At 39.7% G+C, this 22,154-nt stretch overlaps 1 protein-coding gene across 1 annotated transcript in view; it reads left to right on the top strand.

Annotated features, from left to right (window-relative positions):
* The window catches only part of CENPU (centromere protein U), a 150,300-nt gene that overhangs the window by 98,256 nt on the left and 29,890 nt on the right, over window positions 1–22,154 (top strand). Inside the window, exons 9-11 of the mRNA XM_053703875.1 lie at window positions 1,011–1,131; window positions 6,086–6,164; window positions 21,254–21,301. Of these exons, the coding sequence (XP_053559850.1) occupies window positions 1,011–1,131; window positions 6,086–6,164; window positions 21,254–21,301 (248 nt within the window). The remainder of the gene's footprint in view (window positions 1–1,010; window positions 1,132–6,085; window positions 6,165–21,253; window positions 21,302–22,154) is intronic.

Below are 22,154 nucleotides of genomic sequence, written 5' to 3'. Positions count from 1 at the left end.
AGGAACGACTTCTGCACAATCTGGACGTCGTCCGTGCCCTGAAATTTTATTTGCAGGCAACTAAGGATTTTAGACAAACTTCTTCTCTGTTTGTCGTTTATTCTGGACAGAGGAGAGGTCAAAAAGCTTCGGCTACCTCTCTCTCTTTTTGGCTTCGTAGCATAATACGTTTAGCCTATGAGACTGCTGGACAGCAGCCTCCTGAAACGATTACAGCTCATTCTACTAGAGCTGTGGCTTCCACTTGGGCCTTTAAGAATGAGGCCTCTGTTGAACAGATTTGCAAGGCTGCAACTTGGTCTTCACTTCACACTTTTTCAAAATTTTACAAATTTGACACTTTTGCTTCTTCGGAGGCTGTTTTTGGGAGAAAGGTTCTACAGGCAGTGGTTCCTTCCGTGTAAAGATCCTGCCTGTCCCTCCCGTCATCCGTGTACTTCTAGCTTTGGCATTGGTATCCCATAAGTAATGGATGACCCGTGGACTGACTACACTTAACAGGAGAAAACATAATTTATGCTTACCTGATAAATTCCTTTCTCCTGTAGTGTAGTCAGTCCACGGCCCGCCCTGTTTTTTACGGCAGGTCTAAATTTTAAATTGAACTCCAGTCACCACTGCACCCTATAGTTTCTCCTTTCTCGTTTGGTTCGGTCGAATGACTGGGTATGACGTAGAGGGGAGGAGCTATATAGCAGCTCTGCTTGGGTGATCCTCTTGCACTTCCTGTTAGGGAGGAGATATAATCCCATAAGTAATGGATGACCCGTGGACTGACTACACTACAGGAGAAAGGAATTTATCAGGTAAGCATAAATTATGTTTTTTTTGGACTAGACTGTCCCTTTAAGGGTTTCAGGTTGGTAAGGATATTTAGCTAAGTGCTATTTTATTCAAGTTTTTGGTTACAAAAACTCAGTTTTTCTCTATTTAGCATAATCATTGATATTCCTTCTATTTTACATATTTAAATCCTTTTTATTGTATGTATTACTTTTTCTTATATCCAGGTAGTAGTGAGGCAATACCCTTAACAATTTGGAGTACAGAAAATCTGCCTAGAAGTTCCAGAGACCTGAATGAGCTAGATATAGTACTTTCTGAGTTTGAGAAAATTATTTCTGAATACAAGTAAGTTACTTCATATTATGAACATAACAAGACAACATTGGCATCATTTCTGTTTGGTTTAAAAGCAAAGTTGCTTATGAAAATAAAAACTTGAATAACTTTATAAAAACATTCATAAAAACTCAAATCCAAAAAATAAGAAATCACTTTCACAATCTGGGCTGCATCTAGGAACTCTACTGAATAGCATTGACAGTCTGTTGAATCCTACTAGTGAGCCTTTTGTGATTGGATGCCATGTGCAGCCCAGACTGTGATGTCATCAGTGGGCGGTGCTTGGCAGCCATTTCAAAGTGGTCAGAAACAATATTCATTTTAAAATAACTTTTTCTTTCCATAAGGCAGGGATAGTCCACGACTTCATTCCTTACTGTTGGGAAATACAACACCTGGCCACCAGGAGGAGGCAAAGACACCCCAGCCAAAGGATTAAATATCCATCCTACTTCACCTATCCTCCCAGTCATTCTTTGCTTTTCGTCACTAGAGGAGGTGGCAGAGTAGTGTCAGATGATTCGGATAGTCCTGTAATGGGTATGTTCCCTTCAAGAGAGGACTGGAGTTTTAAGTAATCATGTCAACCTCTCAGTGAGAGTATTGATGAAAGTTAGAGTCTGGAGATGCAGGGAAAGTTTTTCTGCGAAACCATCCAGGCTGTTAGCTAACCACTCCTGAGCAATCAGTGTTGACAAGTTTCACTGCTTGCTTTTAATCACTCAGGTCCCTGTCAGAGCATCACTACAAGGCTGTCACACTTGAGAGTCTTATTCTGTTCCACAGCATGGATCCTAGAAGGTAAGTCCACTTTATTGTTATAGCAGGGACTCCTGTATAGGGTCAAAGTGTGACTCCTCTATACTTTAATAGGATCAAGGGTTAATATCGTTTAGGGGGATTATTGGGAACCGTTATGTGGATTTTTATGTTCTGCATTAGGTTTGGGCTCATAAGACTGTGTGCTTTTGGCTTGGGAACAGACAGGTTTCACTTTTGTTTTTGAGTGTTGCGCAGCTCATATTAGCTTAACACTCTTTTGCAAGTCCTGTCTTGCGCACCACGTGACAGAGTGTGGCCTCATTTACTTCCTTGCGATCCTGCTGCTGACAGCACTCTTGAGAAGAGTGTTTCACTGATCATTTGTCTGGGTCTAGGAGGTGGTGAGTGCCCCAGCCATTGGGATTGTAAAGGTGCCTGTTTATATTAAAAACGCTTGTTTTTTGTAACGTTTTTCAATCCATCTGTGGAATTACATACCAAAGCTATGGAGGACTCAGAAACTACGTTAGAGGGTTCCACTCCTTCTATAGTGAATAATAATACCTGTTTATATTGTGAGGAGGTTGTGGTTTGCCTGCCTGCTCAATTTTGTTCCAATTGCCTAAGCACTGTTTTAAAGTCTAAGAAGGGAGCTAAGTCTGCCAATACCCATAGCACAATTAGTCCCTCTGAGCCATAAACCTCTCAGGATTCTATGACCCGAGAGATTTCTGCCCTGTCTACTCAAACCGTTTAACTTGCAGTTCCCCCGCGGCTCAGCTAATTCTCCATCTGGAGGAGGCCTTTTTCCTGCAGACTTTACCGTGCAGCTACAATCGGCGGTGTCTGCGGCCCTGAGTGCCCTACCTATCTCTGGGAAACGTAAGAGAGAGGTTAAACATAGTGCTGCCGACTTGGAGTCATCTAAATTCCTATCGCATCTAGCCTGTATGTCTCAGCTATCCGAGGATGAGTTAACCTCTGTAGCGTGAAAGGGTGAACTTTCTGAGTCGGAGACGTCTGTTACTAAGTCTCCTCCGGCGGAGGAACCCTCCTTTAGATTCAAAATGGAACATTTGCGTTTTTCACTAAAAGGAGGTCCTGTCTATGCTAGAGGTTCCAGAGGCTAAGCTACCTGAGGAACCTAAGATCCCTAAGTTAGACAGCATATACGAAGACAGGAAGGTCCCACAGACTTCCTGTACCAGTTCGTATTGCGAACATTATTAGTAACGAATGAGAAAGAATCTGAACTTCCTTTTCTCCCTCAGCAACTTTTAAGAAATTATTTTCGGTCCCTGACTCCCAAATAGAATTGTGGGGATCCATCCAGATTCCATCTCAGACCCTTACAACTATGCATGCTGAGACAATGGAATGGCGACCATTCAGACCTGTCCCAACAGATAATACTGGACAGCCTGTCAAGAGATTCGCTCTCTTAGTGGATTTGTCAAGATCACCTGTCCCAAGGCACGTACTTCTTGACACCGTCCTGGGAGATTGTGAGTATGGACGCAAGTCTATCCGACTGAGCTGTTTGGGGTGCCAGGAAGGCACAGGGTCTGTGGACTTAGGAGGAGTCTAAGTTGCCGATCAATATCTTGGAACTTCGGGCAATATTCAATGCCCTGAAGGCTTAGCCCCTTCTGGGTTCATCCCAGTTTATCAGATTCCAATCGGACAATATTACTTCGGTAGCCTACATCAACCATCAGAGAGGAACAAGGAGTTACTTAGTAATGAGAGAGGTTGCTGTATGCTGTCAGCGATTCACAGTTGGGGTGTGGACAACTGGGAAGCAGACATCCTCAGCAGGCAATCTTTTCACCTTGGGAATGGTCTCTCCACCCCGAGGTATTTGCAGAGATATACTCCAGATGGGGAATGCCAGAGATAGACCTCATGGCCTCCTGTCTAAATGCCAAACTACCAAGGTACGGGTTGAGATTGAGAGATCCTCAAGCAGAACTAATAGATGCTCTAGCGGTTCCCTGGAGGTTCTGACTCCTATATCTATTTCCTCCATTACCTCTTCTCCCCTGTGTGGTGGCTCGGATCAAACAGGAGCAAGCACCGGTGATTCTAATTGCTCCATCCTAGCCGCAAAGGACTTGGTTTGTGGATCTGGTGGGGATGTCCTCATCTCCTCCATGGGGGTTACCCTTTCACAGGATCCCTTCCTACATCAAAATCTAGATTCTCTGAGGCTGACTGCGTGAAGATTGAACGCTTAGTCTTAGCCAAGAGAGGTTTCTCTGAGAGTGTTATTGACACTTTGATTCACGCTCGTAACCCGGGTACCTCGATGCATCTACCATAAGGTGTGGTGGACTTATCTGTACTGTTGTGAAGAGCGTGTTTTTTCTTGGCATAAGGTTAAGGTTGCCAGAATGTTATTCTTTCTCCAGGATGGACTGGAGAAGGGTCTATCTGCTAGTTCCTTGAAGGGACAGCTATCGGCCCTGTTGGGGTTGCTGCACAAGAGATTAGCTGAGCTTCCGGATGTGCAGTCCTTTGTTAAGGCCCTGACTAGGATCAGGCCTGTGTTTAGAAAGGTGGCTCCTCCTTGGAGTCTCATCCTTGTTCTTCGTGTGTTGCAGCAGGCTCCATTTGAGCCAATGCATACTGTTGCCATTAAACTGTTATCCTGGAAGGTTCTGTTTCTGTTAGCTATTGCCTCTGCTCGCAGGGTCTCTGAGATTTCTGCTTTGTCGTGTGATCCCCCTTATCTTGTTTTTTATGCCAGTTTTACATACTAAGTTAGGTTTCCTTCCTAAGGTGGTGTCAGATCGGAACATTAATCAAGAGATGGTTGTTCCTTCCTTGTGTCCCAATCCTTCCTCGGTGAAGGAACGTTTGCTTACAATCTAGATGTGGTTCGTGCCTTGAAATTTTACCTTCAGGCTACTAAGGATTTCAGACAATCTTCATCTTTGTCACCTATGCAGGTAAACGTAGGGGTCAGAAGGCTACTACGTCTTCCTGGTTGAGGAGTGTCATCCGCCTAGCTTATGAGACCGCGGGACAACAGGCTCCTGAGAGAGTTACGGCTCATTCTACTAAGAGCAGTAGCTTCTACCTGGGCTTTTAAGAATGAGGCCTCTATGGAGCAGATTTGTAAGGCGGCTACCTGGTCCTCCTTACATACTTTTTCTAAATTTTACAAGTTTGATGTGTTTGCTTCGGCTGAAGCAGCTTTTGGGAGAAAGGTTTTGTAGACTGTGGTGCCCTCAGATTAGGGTCTGTCTCGTTTTTGTTCCCTCCTGTTATTCCATCAGTGTCCTCTGGAGCATGGTTATGGTTTTTCCAACAGTAAGGAATGAAGTCGTGGACTCTCCCTGCCTTATGGAAAGAAATTTTTTTTTATCCTTGTTCCCTCGGTCGAATGCCTAGGAGGATAGTTGAAGTTGGAGGGATATTTAAGCCTTTGGCTGGGGTGTGTCTTTGCCTCTTCCTGGTGGCCAGTTGTTGTATATGCCAACAGTAAGGAATGAAGTTGTGGACTCTCCCTGCCAGGAAAGAAAGGAATTTATCTGGTAAGTAGAAATTTTGTTTTTACCATTCCTGCTGCATAGTATAGAAAAGGTGCAGGAGGCTATTTGGAACTTAATCTAAGGTAAGACTTTAAGATGACTAAGGTGTAGACTGTCGCTTTAATGTATTTATGTTGTGTTTGGTGCAACCTTTAATTTAGCCCTAACCCTTTATGCGAGGACTTCAAGTCACACTAACCAGACTAGTGTAAAATTATTTTGTGCTTGTACAGTCGTGTTTACTTCCAACTTGTAATATAAGTGCAAGTTAGCGCTAATGTTAGTGTGCCACTTGTTATCTAGCCCTTTGTGTTTAATCCCTGTAAGAGAATGAATTAAAGTTGATAGATGTAAATTGAAAAGTCTCTTAAAACGGCATCCTCCATACCATAAGATGCAAATATTCGTAGTGCGTAAGTGAATAGTTTTGTAATCCACTTAAAATCAAAACCAGTGTCAGAATGAATTAATGGTTTTATATTTATTTGACAAAAGAGTTACCATAATGTTGCACTTTTATTTAACATAATCCTATCAGAGCTCAGTAAATCAGAGGCCGTTTTATATATCTATATGCAAACATTATTTCTATCTAGTAACTTCTAAGAAAAACAAGTTCTCTTAAGTTTGATATTTTGTTAACAACCCCTGACCTCTTTTAGGGAATCTGTTGATTCTACTGTAGGCAGCAAAGCAATAGAAACATTCTTCATGAGTCTGAAAGAAGAAATTACTACTGCTGTAAGTGTCTTAATGTGAATTACTAACTGTAGCAAACAGTGTAATTTACTTATTTGTATATTGAATTGCAATTACTAGAAACAAATGTGAGATACATTAATTTACTGTTATTAACCCTGTCTATAAATACAGTACAGTTTTTATTCTATTTCTATATGCTTCTGTACTTGGTAAGCTATAACCAATGAAATTAGCAGCATTTACTATATGAATGGAAACTGCTAGCAGTGTCTAAAAAAATATATATAGCTATATGAGTAGGCCGCAAAATGGTTTCCAGTATGTAAAGAAAAGTTAGTGAGAGAGAGGACACCTCATTTCTTAATTGGTCTGCTGAATTCTTATTTTTGCTAGTTACAGACTAGTGAATAGTGATGTCATCCTCACTGGAGGGTTTTAAAGGGACCTTAAACACTTGTCATTAGGGTTTGTGTTTTTTTTATTCATAATGTTTTTTTCAGTTTTTAAAATGCAAATCCCTTTTTTTTTATTATAGGTGTTCTATTTTTTTAGTTTTTTTTTTACATTTATGTGACTTTCTGACCGCTCTCTGCAGATATGGGTGAAAGTGATGTTGCCAAAACCGGAAGCCTGCTTAGTGCTGTGAGCGTGCACACATATAGACAATGCGCTCACAGCATAACTAAAAAACTACTGCTGCTATAAAGTTTGCAGCTATTACCTGCTTCACATGCTAAAGCATATCTTTTGAACCGGTGTTGTGCCGTGAATGGATTCCTCATCGACAATGGTTTCCCCGGCACTCGGCAATCTATGGCGCTCCGCCCCCCGCTACATCTACTACCTACTATCCTTGCCCCACTCATTACAATACTATTTTCTAACGCCTTCCACATTCTTTGTGCTCCGCCCCGCTGCATCTGATCCCTGCCCTTGCCCTATTCATTCATTGTATATTTTTCATTATACCGTGCGCGTGCACGCACCATGTTTCCCCTATCAACAAATATAATATAAACATTAAAATAATGTTCCTGAAAAAGCTATCAGCAGCATAAATTAGAATATAATCATACTTTATATATATATATATATATATATATATATATAAATATAAGTATGATTATATTCTAATTTATGCTGCTGATAGCTTTTTTCAGGAACATTATTTTAATGTTATATTATATTTGTTGATAGGGGAAACATGGTGCGTGCACGCGCACGGTATAATGAAAAATATACAATGAATGAATAGGGCAAGGGCGGGGATCAGATGCAGCGGGGGCGGAGCGCAAAGAATGTGGAGGCGTTAGAAAATAGTATTGTAATGAGTGGGGCAAGGATAGTAGAGTAGATGTAGCGGGGGCGGAGCGCCATAGATTGCCGAGTGCCGGGGAAACCATTGTCGATGAGGAATCCATTCACGGCACAACACCTGTTCAAAAGATATGCTTTAGCAGTGAAGCAGGTAATAGCTGCAAACTTTATAGCAGCAGTAGTTTTTTAGTTATGCTGTGAGCGCAATGTCTATATGTGTGCACGCTCACAGCACTAAGCAGGCTTCCGGTTTGGATTTTGCAAGGGGAGTGGCGCATCCAGTCTATATAGACAACGCACGTTACAACATGGCGGCTAGCACCGCATTCAGTAGGCAGTGGTTTAGGGGTAATATTGAGACTGAAAAAATAATTGAGCAGAGGCTAGGTAAATAAACAAAGTAAGCAACAACGTTTAAAACCATACAAAAACGTTTAAAAAAAAAGTTAATCACAGAAAAAAAGATGGTGTTTAGGTTCCCTTTAACTGTGTTAATATACTCCATGCAAGGCTTTACATAAATGATTATTAGTGAGGGGCATGAAGCTACAGGAAGGAGATGCTCTAATACAATGTTTATTTTATTTTGCCCTATTGTAGTGTTTATCAGTCTTTGTGCCCTTACAACCATACATACCCCCCCTACCGACATACATACATACCCCCCTACCAACATACATACCCCCCACCGACATATATATACCCCCTACCGACATATATATACCCCCTACTGACATACATAACCCCCTACTGACATACATACCCCCTCTACCGACACAACATACATACCGCCCCGCTACCGACATACATACCCCCCCTACCGACATACATACCCGCCCTACCGACATACATACCCCCCTACCGACATACATACCCGCCCTACCGACATACATACCCGCCCTACCGACATACATACCCCCCTACCGACATATATACCTCCCTACCGGCATACATAACCCCCTACTGACATACATACCCCCTCTACCGACACAACATACATACCCCCCTACCAAAATATATACCCCCTACCGACATATATACCCCCCTACCAACATACATACCCCCCTACCGACATACATACCCCCCTACTGACATACAGTTATATGCAAAAGTTTAGGCACCCCTGACAATTTCCATGATTTTCATTTATAAATATTTGGGTGTTTGGATCAGCAATTTCATTTTGATCTATCAAATAACTGAAGGACACAGTAATATTTCAGTAGTGAGGTTTATTGGATTAACAGTAAATGTGCACTATGCATCAAAACAAAATTAGACAGGTGCATAAATTTGGGCACCCTTGTCATTTTGTTGATTTGAATACCTGTAACTACCAAGCACTGATTAATTGAATTTGGAACACACAATTGGTTTGGTGAGCCCATTAAGCCTTAAACTTCCGAGACAGATTCATCCAATCATGAGAAAAGGCATTTAAGGTGGCCAATTGCAAGTTGTTGTTCTCTTTGACACTCCTCTGAAGAGTGGCAAAATGGGGGCCTCAAAACAACTCTCAAATAACCTGAAAACAAAGATTGTTCAACATTTATGGTTTAGGGGAAGGCTACAAAAAGCTATTGCAGAGATGTAAGCTGTCAGTGTCCACTGTGAGGAACATAGTGAGGAAATTGAAGACCACAGACACAGTTTTTGTTAAAGAGACACTGAACCCAAATTTTCTCTTTTGTTATTCAGATAGAGCATGCAATTTTAAGCAACTTTCTAATTTACTCCTATTATCAATTTTTCTTCGTTCTTTTGCTTTCTTTATTTGAAAAAGAAGGCAGCTAAGCTATTTTTTTGGTTCAGAATTTATCCACCAATCAGCAAGAACAACCCAGGTTGTTCACCAAAATTGTGCTGCCGTCTAAACTTACATTCTTGCATTTCAAATAAAGATAACAAGAGAATGAAGGCAATTTGATAATAGGAGTAAATTAGAACGTTGCTTAAAATTGCATGCTCTAAATGAAAAAATTTGGGTTCAGTGTCCCTTTAAGGCCAGAAGTGGCAGGCCAAGTAAAATATCAGAGAGGCAAAGGATGGTGAGAACGGTCAAAGACAGCCCACAGACCTCCAAAGACCTACAACATCATCTTGCTGCAGATGGTGTCACTGTGCATCGTTCAACAATTCAGCGCACTTTGCACAAGGAGAAGCTGTATGGGAGAGTGATGCGGAAGAAGCCTTTTCTGCACACACGCCACAGAGTCGCTTGAGGTATGCAAACACACATTTGGACAAGCCAGCTTCATTTTGGAAGAAGGTGCTGTGGACTGATAAAACAAAGATTGAGTTATTCGGTCATAACAAGGGGCGTTATGCATGGCGGCAAAAGTACACAGTGTTCCAAGACAAACACTTGCTACCCACAGTAAAATTTGGTGGATGTTCCATCATGCTGTGGGGCTGTGTGGCTAGTGCCGGTACTGGGAATCTTGTTAAAGTTGAGGGTCGCATGGATTCCACTAAGATATCAGCAGATACTTGAGAATAATGTTGAGGAATCAGCCACAAAGTTGAAGTTACGCCGGGGCTGGATATTTCAACAAGACAACTACCCAAAACCCTGCTCAAAATCTACTCTGGCATTTATACAGAGGAACAAGTACAATGTTCTGGAATGGCCATCCCAGTCCCCAGACCTGAATATCATTGAAAATCTGTGGGGTGATTTGAAGTGGGCTGTCCATGCTCGGCAACCATCAAACCTAACTGAACTGGAGATGTTTTGCAAGGAGGAATGGTCCAAAATACCTTCATCCAGAATTCAGACACTCATTACAGGCTATAGGAAGTGTCCAGAGGCTGTTATTTCTTCTAAAGGAAGCTCTAGTAAATACTGATGCAATATTTCTGTTGGGGTGCCCAAATTTATGCACCTGTCTAATTTAGTTTTGATGCATATTACACATTTTCTGTTAATCCAATAAACCTCATTTTACTACTGAAATATTACTGTGTCCTTCAGTTATTTGATAGATCAAAATGAAATTGCTGATCCAAACACCCAATTATTCCCAAAGCTCTTTGCCTCATTGGTTTTGTTCAGTTTCAGACCTGTTGCGATTGCTGGTCCAAAACTGACTTCTGTGTGTTAAACCCCTTTGAGGTATAGGCAAACAAACGTACAGTAATAAAATTCTGTAAGCCACTTATTCAAAAGAAAAGTATTCACAAATTTACAACCTATTAAACATAGTCTATTTATGACTCAATTCTGTGTGCACGTTCCCTTATTTGTAATTATCTAAAAAATTTAATCTGAAATATACCATGTCATATTGTGGTTTTCACAGATAGAATAATGTTTAATGTATGTAAAGTGTTGGTGGTTAATCATGTTTATTTCCACAGATAGAAATGATTGTAAAGGTTTAAGGAGCGCTTAAAAGCTATGGGATGGATTTCTTTTTTTCTAATTATCCCTGCGTGGTTTGAATATCCCTGCGTGGTTTTGAGCACTTTTTTTTTAATGGTGTGTGCTCTTCATCTATTATTAATAGAAGAGGATCTGCTTCACAAGCTGGAGATTATATAGTATGCACCAGTTCCACATGAAGCTGTGACAATAACCTCTACTGCAGACAAGGCAGGGATTGTTGACAAAGGGGGATCCCTCATTCATCTGAATTTTTAAACAACAATTTACATTTTACCTGAGATCCAATTATACCCTCTGTGTGAAACTTTTCAAGTCCAACATAAATAGGTATTAATACAAAAGAAATTTGAGTTCTAAAACGATACAAAATAACAACAATAATTAAGAAGTATAGCTCTTTAAATAATAAAAGAGATAAGAGGGAGGAGTTTTCCTGAAAGATACGCATAAGAAGAGAGCCAGAGATCCAGTGAATCACAAGTCTTGATAAAGGCGCAAGGTAGCGCTGAAACGCGTAGACAGACTATTAGAATATCACTGGCTCCAAGAACATTGATCTGATCAAATAGATACTATTTTGCAACACCAACAAGAGAGAAGAACCTTCCCCTTATTTCTGGTTTCCCGGGTTGGCCCTCTGCTGTCACATGGGATCAGCGTGACATGTGACCAGGCAGAAGGAAGTCATTGGGTAGAAGGAAGTCGCTGGGTGAAATCAAAGACGCTGAAAGAAAGTGGGACAGAATACACTCTCAAGGCGAACAAACATCGACAGTTGAGACAACCCTTCCATAACCCAGAAGAGAGGAGATCAAGGCCATCGAAGGTCCGGTAAGGGGGTACACATACAATATAAGGGACTCAAACAAACAAATACGTAGTGTATAACACTTACGGAGGAACCAAAGTGTACAACACTAAAGAAACAAACATACATGCTCATTACCGCACTCCAATACCAGCTTACGTTAGCGGTGGGCTGGTGTAATGTGCTCGTGCACGATTTCCCCATAGGAAACCACGGGGAGAGCCGGCTGAAAAAAAGTCTAACACCTGCAAAAAAGCAGCGTAAAACTCCTTAACGCAGCCACATTGATTCCTATGGGGAAATACATTTTATGTCTACACCTAACACCCTAACATGAACCCTGAGTCTAAACACCCCTAATCTTACACTTAACCCCTAATTTGCCACCCCCCGATATCGCCGACACATACATTATAATTGTTAACCCCTAATCTGCTGCTCCGGACACCGCCGCCACCTACATTATACTTATGAACCCCTAATCTGCTGCCCCCAACATCGCCGAACCCTACATTATATTTATTAACCCCTACTATGCCGCCCCCAATGTCGCTGCCACCTACCTACACTTATTAACCCCTAATCTCCTGCCCCCAACGTCACCACCACTTTAATAAACATATTAACCCCTAAACCGCCGCACTCCTGCCTCGCAAACAGTTAAATATTATTAACCCCTAATCTGCCGGCCCTAACATCGCCGCCACCTACCTACATTTATTAACCCCTAATCTGCCGCCCCAACGTCACTGCCACTATACTAAATGTATTAACCCCTAAACCTAAGTCTAACCCTAACACCCCCTAACTTAAATATAATTAAAAGAAATCTAAATAAAAATTCCTATCATTAACTAAATAATTCCTATTTAAAACTAAATACTTACCTATAAAATAAACCCTAAGCTAGCTACAATATAACTAATAGTTACATTGTATCTATCTTAGGGTTTATTTTTATTTTACAGGCAAGTTTGTATTTATTTTAACTAGGTAGAATAGTTACTAAATAGTTATTAACTATTTAATAACTACCTAGCTAAAATAAATACAAATTTACCTGTAAAATAAAACCTAACCTAAGTTACAATTACACCTAACACTACACTATAATTCAATTATTTCCCTAAATTAAATACAATTAAATAAAATTATCCAAAGTACAAAAAAACAAAATCCTAAATTACAGAAAATAATAAACAAATTACAAGATTTTTAAACCTAATCTAATCCCCCTAACAAAATAAAAAAGCCCCCCAAAATAAAAAAAGCCCTACCCTACACTAAATTACAAATAGCCCTTAAAAGGGCCTTTTGCAGGGCATTGCCCCAAAGTAATCAGCTCTTTTACCTGTAAAAAAAAAAAAAAAATTACAAATCCCCCCCCAACATTAAAACCCACCACCCACACAACCAACCCTACTCTAAAATCCACCCAATGCCCCCTTAAAAAAACTTAACACTAACCCCTTGAAGATCACCTTACCAGGAGAAGTCTTCATCCAACCGGGCCGAAGTCCTCAACGAAGCCGGGAGAAGTCTTCCAATCAGCCAATAGAATGCAAGCTCAATCCTATTGGCTGATTGCATCAGCCAATAGGATTTTTTTCTACCTTAAGTCTGATTGGCTGATAGAATTCTATCGCCATCTTGGATGACGTCATTTAAAGGAACCTTCATTCAGTCGGATGAAGAGGATGCTCCGCGTCGGATGTCTTGAAGATGGACCCGCTCCGCGCCGGATTGATGAAGATAGAAGATGCAGTCTGGATGTAGACTTCTGCCGTCTGGAGGACCACTTCGCCTGGCTTGGATGAAGACTTCTCCCGGCTTCGTTGAGGACTTCGGCCCGGTTGGATGAAGACTTCTCGCGGTAAGGTGATATTCAAGGGGTTAGTGTTGTTTTTTTTAAGGGGGTATTGGGTGGATTTTAGAGTAGGGTTGCTTGTGTGGGTGGTGGGTTTTAATGTTGGGGGGGATTTGTAATTTTTTTTACAGGTAAAAGAGCTGATTACTTTGGGGCAATGCCCAGCAAAAGGCCCTTTTAAGGGTTATTTGTAATTTAGTGTAGGGTAGGGCTTTTTTTATTTTGGGGGGCTTTTTTTATTTTGTTAGGGGATTAGATTAGGTGTAAGTAGTTTAAAAATCTTGTAATTTGTTTATTATTTTCTGTAATTTAGTGTTGTTTTTTTTGTACTTTAGATAATTTTATTTAATTGTATTTAATTTTATTTAATTTAGGGAATTAATTTAATTATAGTGTAGTGTTAGATGTAATTGTAACTTAGGTTAGGTTTTATTTTACAGATAACTTTGTATTTATTTTAGCTAGGTAGTTATTAAATAGTTAATAACTATTTAGTAACTATTCTACTATTATAAAATAAATACAAACTTGCCTGTAAAATAAAAATAAACCCTAAGATAGATACAATGTAACTATTAGTTATATTGTAGCTAGCTTAGGGTTTATTTTATAGGTATTTAGTTTTAAATAGGAATTATTTAGTTAATGATAGGAATATTTATTTAGATTTATTTTAATTATATTTAAGTTAGGGGGTGTTAGGGTTAGACTTAGATTTAGGGGTTAATAACTTTAGTATAGTGGCGGCGACGTTGGGAGCGGCAGATTAGGGGTTAATAAATGTAGGTAGGTCTCAGCGATGTTAGGGACGGCAGATTAGGGGTTAATAATATTTAACTAATATTTGCAAGGCGGGAGTGCGGGGGTTTAGGGGTTAATATGTTTATTATAGTGACGGCGATATCCGGTTCAGCAGATTAGGGGTTAACATTATTATTTCTTTCATGTAATTAGCAAGAGTCCATGAGCTAGTGACGTATGGGATATACATTCCTACCAGGAGGGGCAAAGTTTCCCAAACCTCAAAATGCCTATAAATACACCCCTCACCACACCCACAATTCAGTTTTTACAAACTTTGCCTCCGATGGAGGTGGTGAAGTAAGTTTGTGCTAGATTCTACGTTGATATGCGCTCCGCAGCAAGTTGGAGCCCGGTTTTCCTCTCAGCGTGCAGTGAATGTCAGAGGGATGTGAGGAGAGTATTGCCTATTTGAATGCAGTGATCTCCTTCTACGGGGTCTATTTCATAGGTTCTCTGTTATCGGTCGTAGAGATTCATCTCTTACCTCCCTTTTCAGATCGACGATATACTCTTATATATACCATTACCTCTGCTGATTCTCGTTTCAGTACTGGTTTGGCTATCTGCTATATGTAGATGAGTGTCCTGGGGTAAGTAAGTCTTATTTTCTGTGACACTCCTAGCTATGGTTGGGCACTTTGTTTATAAAGTTCTAAATATATGTATTCAAACATTTATTTGCCTTGACTCAGAATGTTCAACTTTCCTTATTTTCAGACAGTCAGTTTCATATTTGGGATAATGCATTTTAATTTAACATTTTTCTTACCTTAAAATTTGACTTTTTCCCTGTGGGCTGTTAGGCTCGCGGGGGCTGAAAATGCTTCATTTTATTGCGTCATTCTTGGCGCGGACTTTTTTGGCGCAAAAATTCTATTTCCGTTTCCGGCGTCATACGTGTCGCCGGAAGTTGCGTCATTTTTTGACGTTATTTTGCGCCAAAAATGTCGGCGTTCCGGACGTGGCGTCATTTTTGGCGCCAGAAAGCATTTAGGCGCCATATAATGTGGGCGTCTTATTTGGCGAGAAAAAATATGGGCGTCGCTTTTGTCTCCACATTATTTAAGTCTCATTTTTTATTGCTTCTGGTTGCTAGAAGCTTGTTCTTTGGCATTTTTTTCCCATTCCTGAAACTGTCATTTAAGGAATTTGATCAATTTTGCTTTATATATATGTTGTTTTTTCTCTTACATATTGCAAGATGTCTCACGTTGCATCTGAGTCAGAAGATACTACAGGAAAATCGCTGTCAAGTGCTGAATCTACCAAAGCTAAGTGTATCTGCTGTAAACTTTTGGTAGCTATTCCTCCAGCTGTTGTTTGTATTGATTGTCATGACAAACTTGTTAAAGCAGATAATATTTCCTTTAGTAAAGTACCATTGCCTGTTGCAGTTCCTTCAACATCTAAGGTGCAGAATGTTCCTGATAATATAAGAGATTTTGTTTCTGAATCCATAAAGAAGGCTATGTCTGTTATTTCTCCTTCTAGTAAACGTAAAAAATCTTTTAAAACTTCTCTCCCTACAGATGAATTTTTAAATGAACATCATCATTCTGATTCTGATGATTCCTCTGGTTGAGAGGATTCTGTCTCAGAGGTTGATGCTGATAAATCTTCATATTTATTTAAAATGGAATTTATTCGTTCTTTACTTAAAGAAGTACTAATTGCTTTAGAAATAGAGGATTCTGGTCCTCTTGATACTAATTCTAAACGTTTAGATAAGGTATTTAAAGCTCCTGTGGTTATTCCAGAAGTTTTTTCCTGTTCCTAATGCTATTTCTGCAGTAATTTCCAAAGAATGGGATAATTTGGGTAATTCATTTACTCCTTCTAAACGTTTTAAGCAATTATATCCTGTGCCGTCTGACAGATTAGAATTTTGGGACAAGATCCCTAAAGTTGATGGGGCTATTTCTACCCTTGCTAAACGTACTACTATTCCTACGTCAGATGGTACTTCGTTTAAGGATCCTCTAGATAGGAAAATTGAATCCTTTCTAAGAAAAGCTTATCTGTGTTCAGGTAATCTTCTTAGACCTGCTATATCTTTGGCTGATGTTGCTGCAGCTTCAACTTTTTGGTTGGAAACTCTAGCGCAACAAGTAACACATCGTGATTCTCATGATATTATTATTCTTCTTCAGCATGCTAATAATTTTATCTGTGATGCCATTTTTGATATTATCAGAGTTGATGTCAGGTTTATGTCTCTAGCTATTTTAGCTAGAAGAGCTTTATGGCTTAAAACTTGGAATGCTGATATGGCTTCTAAATCAACTTTACTTTCCATTTCTTTCCAGGGTAACAAATTATTTGGTTCTCAGTTGGATTCCATTATTTCAACTGTTACTGGTGGGAAAGGAACTTTTTTACCACAGGATAAAAAATCTAAAGGTAAAAACAGGGCTAATAATCGTTTTCGTTCCTTTCGTTTCAACAAAGAACAAAAGCCTGATCCTTCATCCTCAGGAGCAGTTTCAGTTTGGAGACCATCTCCAGTCTGGAATAAATCCAAGCCAGCCAGAAAGGCAAAGCCTGCTTCTAAGTCCACATGAAGGTGCGGCCCTCATTCCAGCTCAGCTGGTAGGGGGCAGGTTACGTTTTTTCAAGGAAATTTGGATCAATTCTGTTCACAATCTTTGGATTCAGAGCATTGTTTCAGAAGGGTACAGAATTGGTTTCAAGTTGAGACCTCCTGCAAAGAGATTTTTTCTTTCCCGTGTCCCAGTAAATCCAGTAAAAGCTCAAGCATTTCTGAAATGTGTTTCAGATCTAGAGTTGACTGGAGTAATTATGCCAGTTCCAGTTCCGGAACAGGGGATGGGGTTTTATTCAAATCTCTTCATTGTACCAAAGAAGGAGAATTCTTTCAGACCAGTTCTGGATCTAAAAATATTGAATCGTTATGTAAGGATACCAACGTTCAAGATGGTAACTGTAAGGACTATCTTACCTTTTGTTCAGCAAGGGAATTATATGTCCACAATAGATTTACAGGATGCATATCTGCATATTCCGATTCATCCAGATCATTATCAGTTCCTGAGATTCTCGTTTCTGGACAAGCATTACCAATTTGTGGCTCTGCCGTTTGGCCTAGCTACAGCTCCAAGAATTTTTACAAAGGTTCTCGGTGCCCTGCTGTCTGTAATCAGAGAACAGGGTATTGTGGTATTTCCTTATTTGGACGATATCTTGGTACTTGCTCAGTCTTTACATTTAGCAGAATCTCATACGAATCGACTTGTGTTGTTTCTTCAAGATCATGGTTGGAGGATCAATTTACCAAAAAGTTATTTGATTCCTCAGACAAGGGTAACCTTTCTGGGTTTCCAGATGGATTCAGTGTCCATGACTCTGTCTTTAACAGACAAGAGACGTCTAAAGTTGATTGCAGCTTGTCGAAACCTTCAGTCACAATCATTCCTTTGCTCGTTTTCACATGCGACCTCTTCAGCTCTGTATGCTGAAGCAATGGTGCAAGGATTACACGAAGATATCTCAATTAATATCTTTAAAACCGATTGTTCGACACTCTCTTACATGGTGGACAGATCACCATCGTTTAATTCAGGGGGCTTCTTTTGTGCTTCCGACCTGGACTGTAATTTCAACAGATGCAAGTCTCACAGGTTGGGGAGCTGTGTGGGGATCTCTGACGGCACAAGGAGTTTGGGAATCTCAGGAGGTGAGATTACCGATCAATATTTTGGAACTCCGTGCAATTTTCAGAGCTCTTCAGTTTTGGCCTCTTCTGAAGAGAGAATCGTTCATTTGTTTTCAGACAGACAATGTCACAACTGTGGCATACATCAATCATCAAGGAGGGACTCACAGTCCTCTGGCTATGAAAGAAGTATCTCGAATTTTGGTTTGGGCGGAATCCAGCTCCTGTCTAATCTCTGCGGTTCATATCCCAGGTGTAGACAATTGGGAAGCGGATTATCTCAGTCGCCAAACGTTGCATCCGGGCGAATGGTCTCTTCACCCAGAGGTATTTCTTCAGATTGTTCAAATGTGGGAATTTCCAGAAATAGATCTGATGGCGTCCCATCTAAACAAGAAACTTCCCAGGTATCTGTCCAGATCCCGGGATCCTCAGGCGGAGGCAGTGGATGCATTATCACTTCCTTGGAAGTATCATCCTGCCTATATCTTTCCGCCTCTAGTTCTTCTTCCAAGAGTAATCTCCAAGATTCTGAAGGAATGCTCGTTTGTTCTGCTGGTAGCTCCGGCATGGCCTCACAGGTTTTGGTATGCGGATCTTGTCCGGATGGCCTCTTGCCAACCGTGGACTCTTCCGTTAAGACCAGACCTTCTGTCACAAGGTCCTTTTTTCCATCAGGATCTGAAATCCTTAAATTTAAAGGTATGGAGATTGAACGCTTGATTCTTGGTCAAAGAGGTTTCTCTGACTCTGTGATTAATACTATGTTACAGGCTCGTAAATCTGTATCTCGAGAGATATATTATAGAGTCTGGAAGACTTATATTTCTTGGTGTCTTTCTCATCATTTTTCCTGGCATTCTTTTAGAATACCGAGAATTTTACAGTTTCTTCAGGATGGTTTAGATAAGGGTTTGTCCGCAAGTTCTTTGAAAGGACAAATCTCTGCTCTTTCTGTTCTTTTTCACAGAAAGATTGCTATTCTTCCTGATATTCATTGTTTTGTACAAGCTTTGGTTTGTATAAAACCTGTCATTAAGTCAATTTCTCCTCCTTGGAGTTTGAATTTGGTTCTGGGAGCTCTTCAAGCTCCTCCGTTTGAACCTATGCATTCATTGGACATTAAATTACTTTCTTGGAAAGTTTTGTTCCTTTTGGCCATCTCTTCTGCCAGAAGAGTTTCTGAATTATCTGCTCTTTCTTGTGTCTCCTTTTCTGATTTTCCATCAGGATAAGGCGGTGTTGCGAACTTCTTTTGAATTTTTACCTAAAGTTGTGAATTCCAACAACATTAGTAGAGAAATTGTGGTTCCTTCATTATGTCCTAATCCTAAGAATTCTAAGGAGAAATCGTTGCATTCTTTGGATGTTGTCAGAGCTTTGAAATATTATGTTGAAGCTACGAAATCTTTTCGTAAGACTTCTAGTCTATTTGTTATCTTTTCCGGTTCTAGAAAAGGCCAGAAAGCTTCTGCCATTTCTTTGGCATCTTGGTTGAAATCTTTAATTCATCTTGCCTATGTTGAGTCGGGTAAAACTCCGCCTCAGAGAATTACAGCTCATTCTACTAGGTCAGTTTCTACTTCCTGGGCGTTTAGGAATGAAGCTTCGGTTGACCAGATCTGCAAAGCAGCAACTTGGTCCTCTTTGCATACTTTTACTAAATTCTACCATTTTGATGTATTTTCTTCTTTTGAAGCAGTTTTTGGTAGAAAAGTACTTCAGGCAGCGGTTTCAGTTTGAATCTTCTGCTTATGTTTTTCGTTAAACTTTATTTTGGGTGTGGATTATTTTCAGCAGGAATTGGCTGTCTTTATTTTATCCCTCCCTCTCTAGTGACTCTTGTGTGGAAAGATCCACATCTTGGGTAGTCATTATCCCATACGTCACTAGCTCATGGACTCTTGCTAATTACATGAAAGAAAACATAATTTATGTAAGAACTTACCTGATAAATTCATTTCTTTCATATTAGCAAGAGTCCATGAGGCCCGCCCTTTTTTTTTTTGTGGTGGTTATGATTTTGTATAAAGCACAATTATTCCAATTCCTTATTTTATATGCTTTCGCACTTTTTTATCACCCCACTTCTTGGCTATTCGTTAAACTGAATTGTGGGTGTGGTGAGGGGTGTATTTATAGGCATTTTGAGGTTTGGGAAACTTTGCCCCTCCTGGTAGGAATGTATATCCCATACGTCACTAGCTCATGGACTCTTGCTAATATGAAAGAAATGAATTTATCAGGTAAGTTCTTACATAAATTATGTTTTTAGTGTTTGCGATGCGGGAGGGCCTCGGTTTAGGGGTTAATAGGTAGTTTATGGGTGTTAGTGTACTTTTTAGCACTTTAGTTAAGAGTTTTATGCTACGGCGTTTGTAGTGTAAAACTCTTAACTACTGACTTTAAAATGCGGTACCAGTCTTGACAGGAGAGGGTGTACCGCTCACTTTTTGGCAGAATCTTAATACCGACGCTATGCAAGCCCATTGAAAAAAGAGGATACACAATTTATGTAAGTGGATTTGCGGTATTTCCAAGTCTGGCCAAAAAAGTGAGCGGTGAGCCTGTACCTTAAAGACTCGTAATACCAGGGGGCGTTAAAAAGCAGCGTTAGGACCGGCTAACGCTGCTTTTTAAGCCTAACGCACAACTCGTAATCTAGCTGATAGTATCTATATTCACCGAATATATACACAAGTGTTACAATTGTATCATTATATATGGAAAACACGTCAGAAAGGAAAAAGTGTTTTTAACCACATATTGGATATAAAGGAACAAACTTTTTAACAGGATTAAACAAGTCTAAGTCGAAAAAACAGAGTTGTGGCCACAACTTAGAACACGAACATTTATATTTTTTATTTTTATGCCATACCTTTATGTGATATTGATGTGATTTTAATTTTCATGTGATATTTATTTTGTACGATAAAAATATTTTGTACTAGAACATCTGAAATAGATATATGGTATATTTATATAGTATAAGGATATAAGCGGATTATAGTAGTGATATTAATCACAGTATACTAAATGGTAAAGTGGAATAGACACAGAACAATCCAAACTACGCAGGGATGTTCAAACCACGTAGGGATAATAAGAAAAAAATAAATCAATCCCATAGCTTTTTAGTGCTCCTTAAACCTTTACACACATTTTTAACACAATTTTTGTTTTTTGGGAGAATTACCGTCTTTTTGAGGAGCATTGTGGGGTACTCTATCTAAGAAAAATTCTCAACATATTTTTTCTTGCAACACAGATAGAAATGAGTCAGAAGCTGAAGAATCTTAAAAGGAAAAATACTAAGGTAAAGTTAAAAGGACCAGTAAATTGCTTTTCATCAGCGTGCATCTAACATCATAAATTATAGCAGATTATAATAAATAAAGATACGTGTCTAATAAAATGTTAATTATCTTGCTTTGTTTTTTTAAATTTTATGAAGTCCCTTGACAAGCTTTGTCTTCTATCAACACAGCCAGCACCTATGCATAATATTTGAAAGGGGCTTTGAAGCTAGTAGAGCTATATCCTTTATGCTTTGCCTGGAGCTTCTATACTCAGTAACTTAACTGTTATTCAGAAAAATAAATGTAACATTGAAGGGGTGTAAAATATGTTTTTGCCACAGACCTTTGCAGTTTCTTTGCCACAGACCTTTGGTTGCTTTTTGGTAATGACACAAAGTCCACAAGCTGCACAATGCTCATTATGAGCACCACAGTAATCGGCATGATTGCATACTCTGAGGGGTGCAGAAGTTGTTAGAAATAATTCATGATGGACTCAAAAGTATATTCTTAAAGAGACAGTAAATCCCCAAATTTTCTTTCATGATTAGGATAGAACATATCATTTTAACCCCTTAATGGTCATGACGTTTTCTTGGTTATAATAGCGCAGGTTGCGCCGCAAGGGGAGGGACCATGCCATTATATCCTCCCTCCCTCTTGATGGCCACTGGAAATAGCAGACCGCCCTATCAATAATGTAATCCTCATAGAAAGACCACCTACGTACCCTTAAAGGATTAAACAACTTTCCAATTTACTTCTATTATCACATTTTCTTCATTATTTTGTTATTATTTGCTGAAGGAGCAGCATTGCACTATAGGCAGCAAATGTCACTAATCAAATATGTGCAGGCACCAACCAGCA

This window comes from Bombina bombina, chromosome 2 (assembly GCF_027579735.1).
Source record: "Bombina bombina isolate aBomBom1 chromosome 2, aBomBom1.pri, whole genome shotgun sequence".
NCBI classification, from domain to species: Eukaryota; Metazoa; Chordata; class Amphibia; order Anura; family Bombinatoridae; genus Bombina; species Bombina bombina.
The sequence above is the reverse complement of the archived record's forward strand: the minus strand, read 5'-3'. Positions and strand labels throughout refer to the sequence as shown.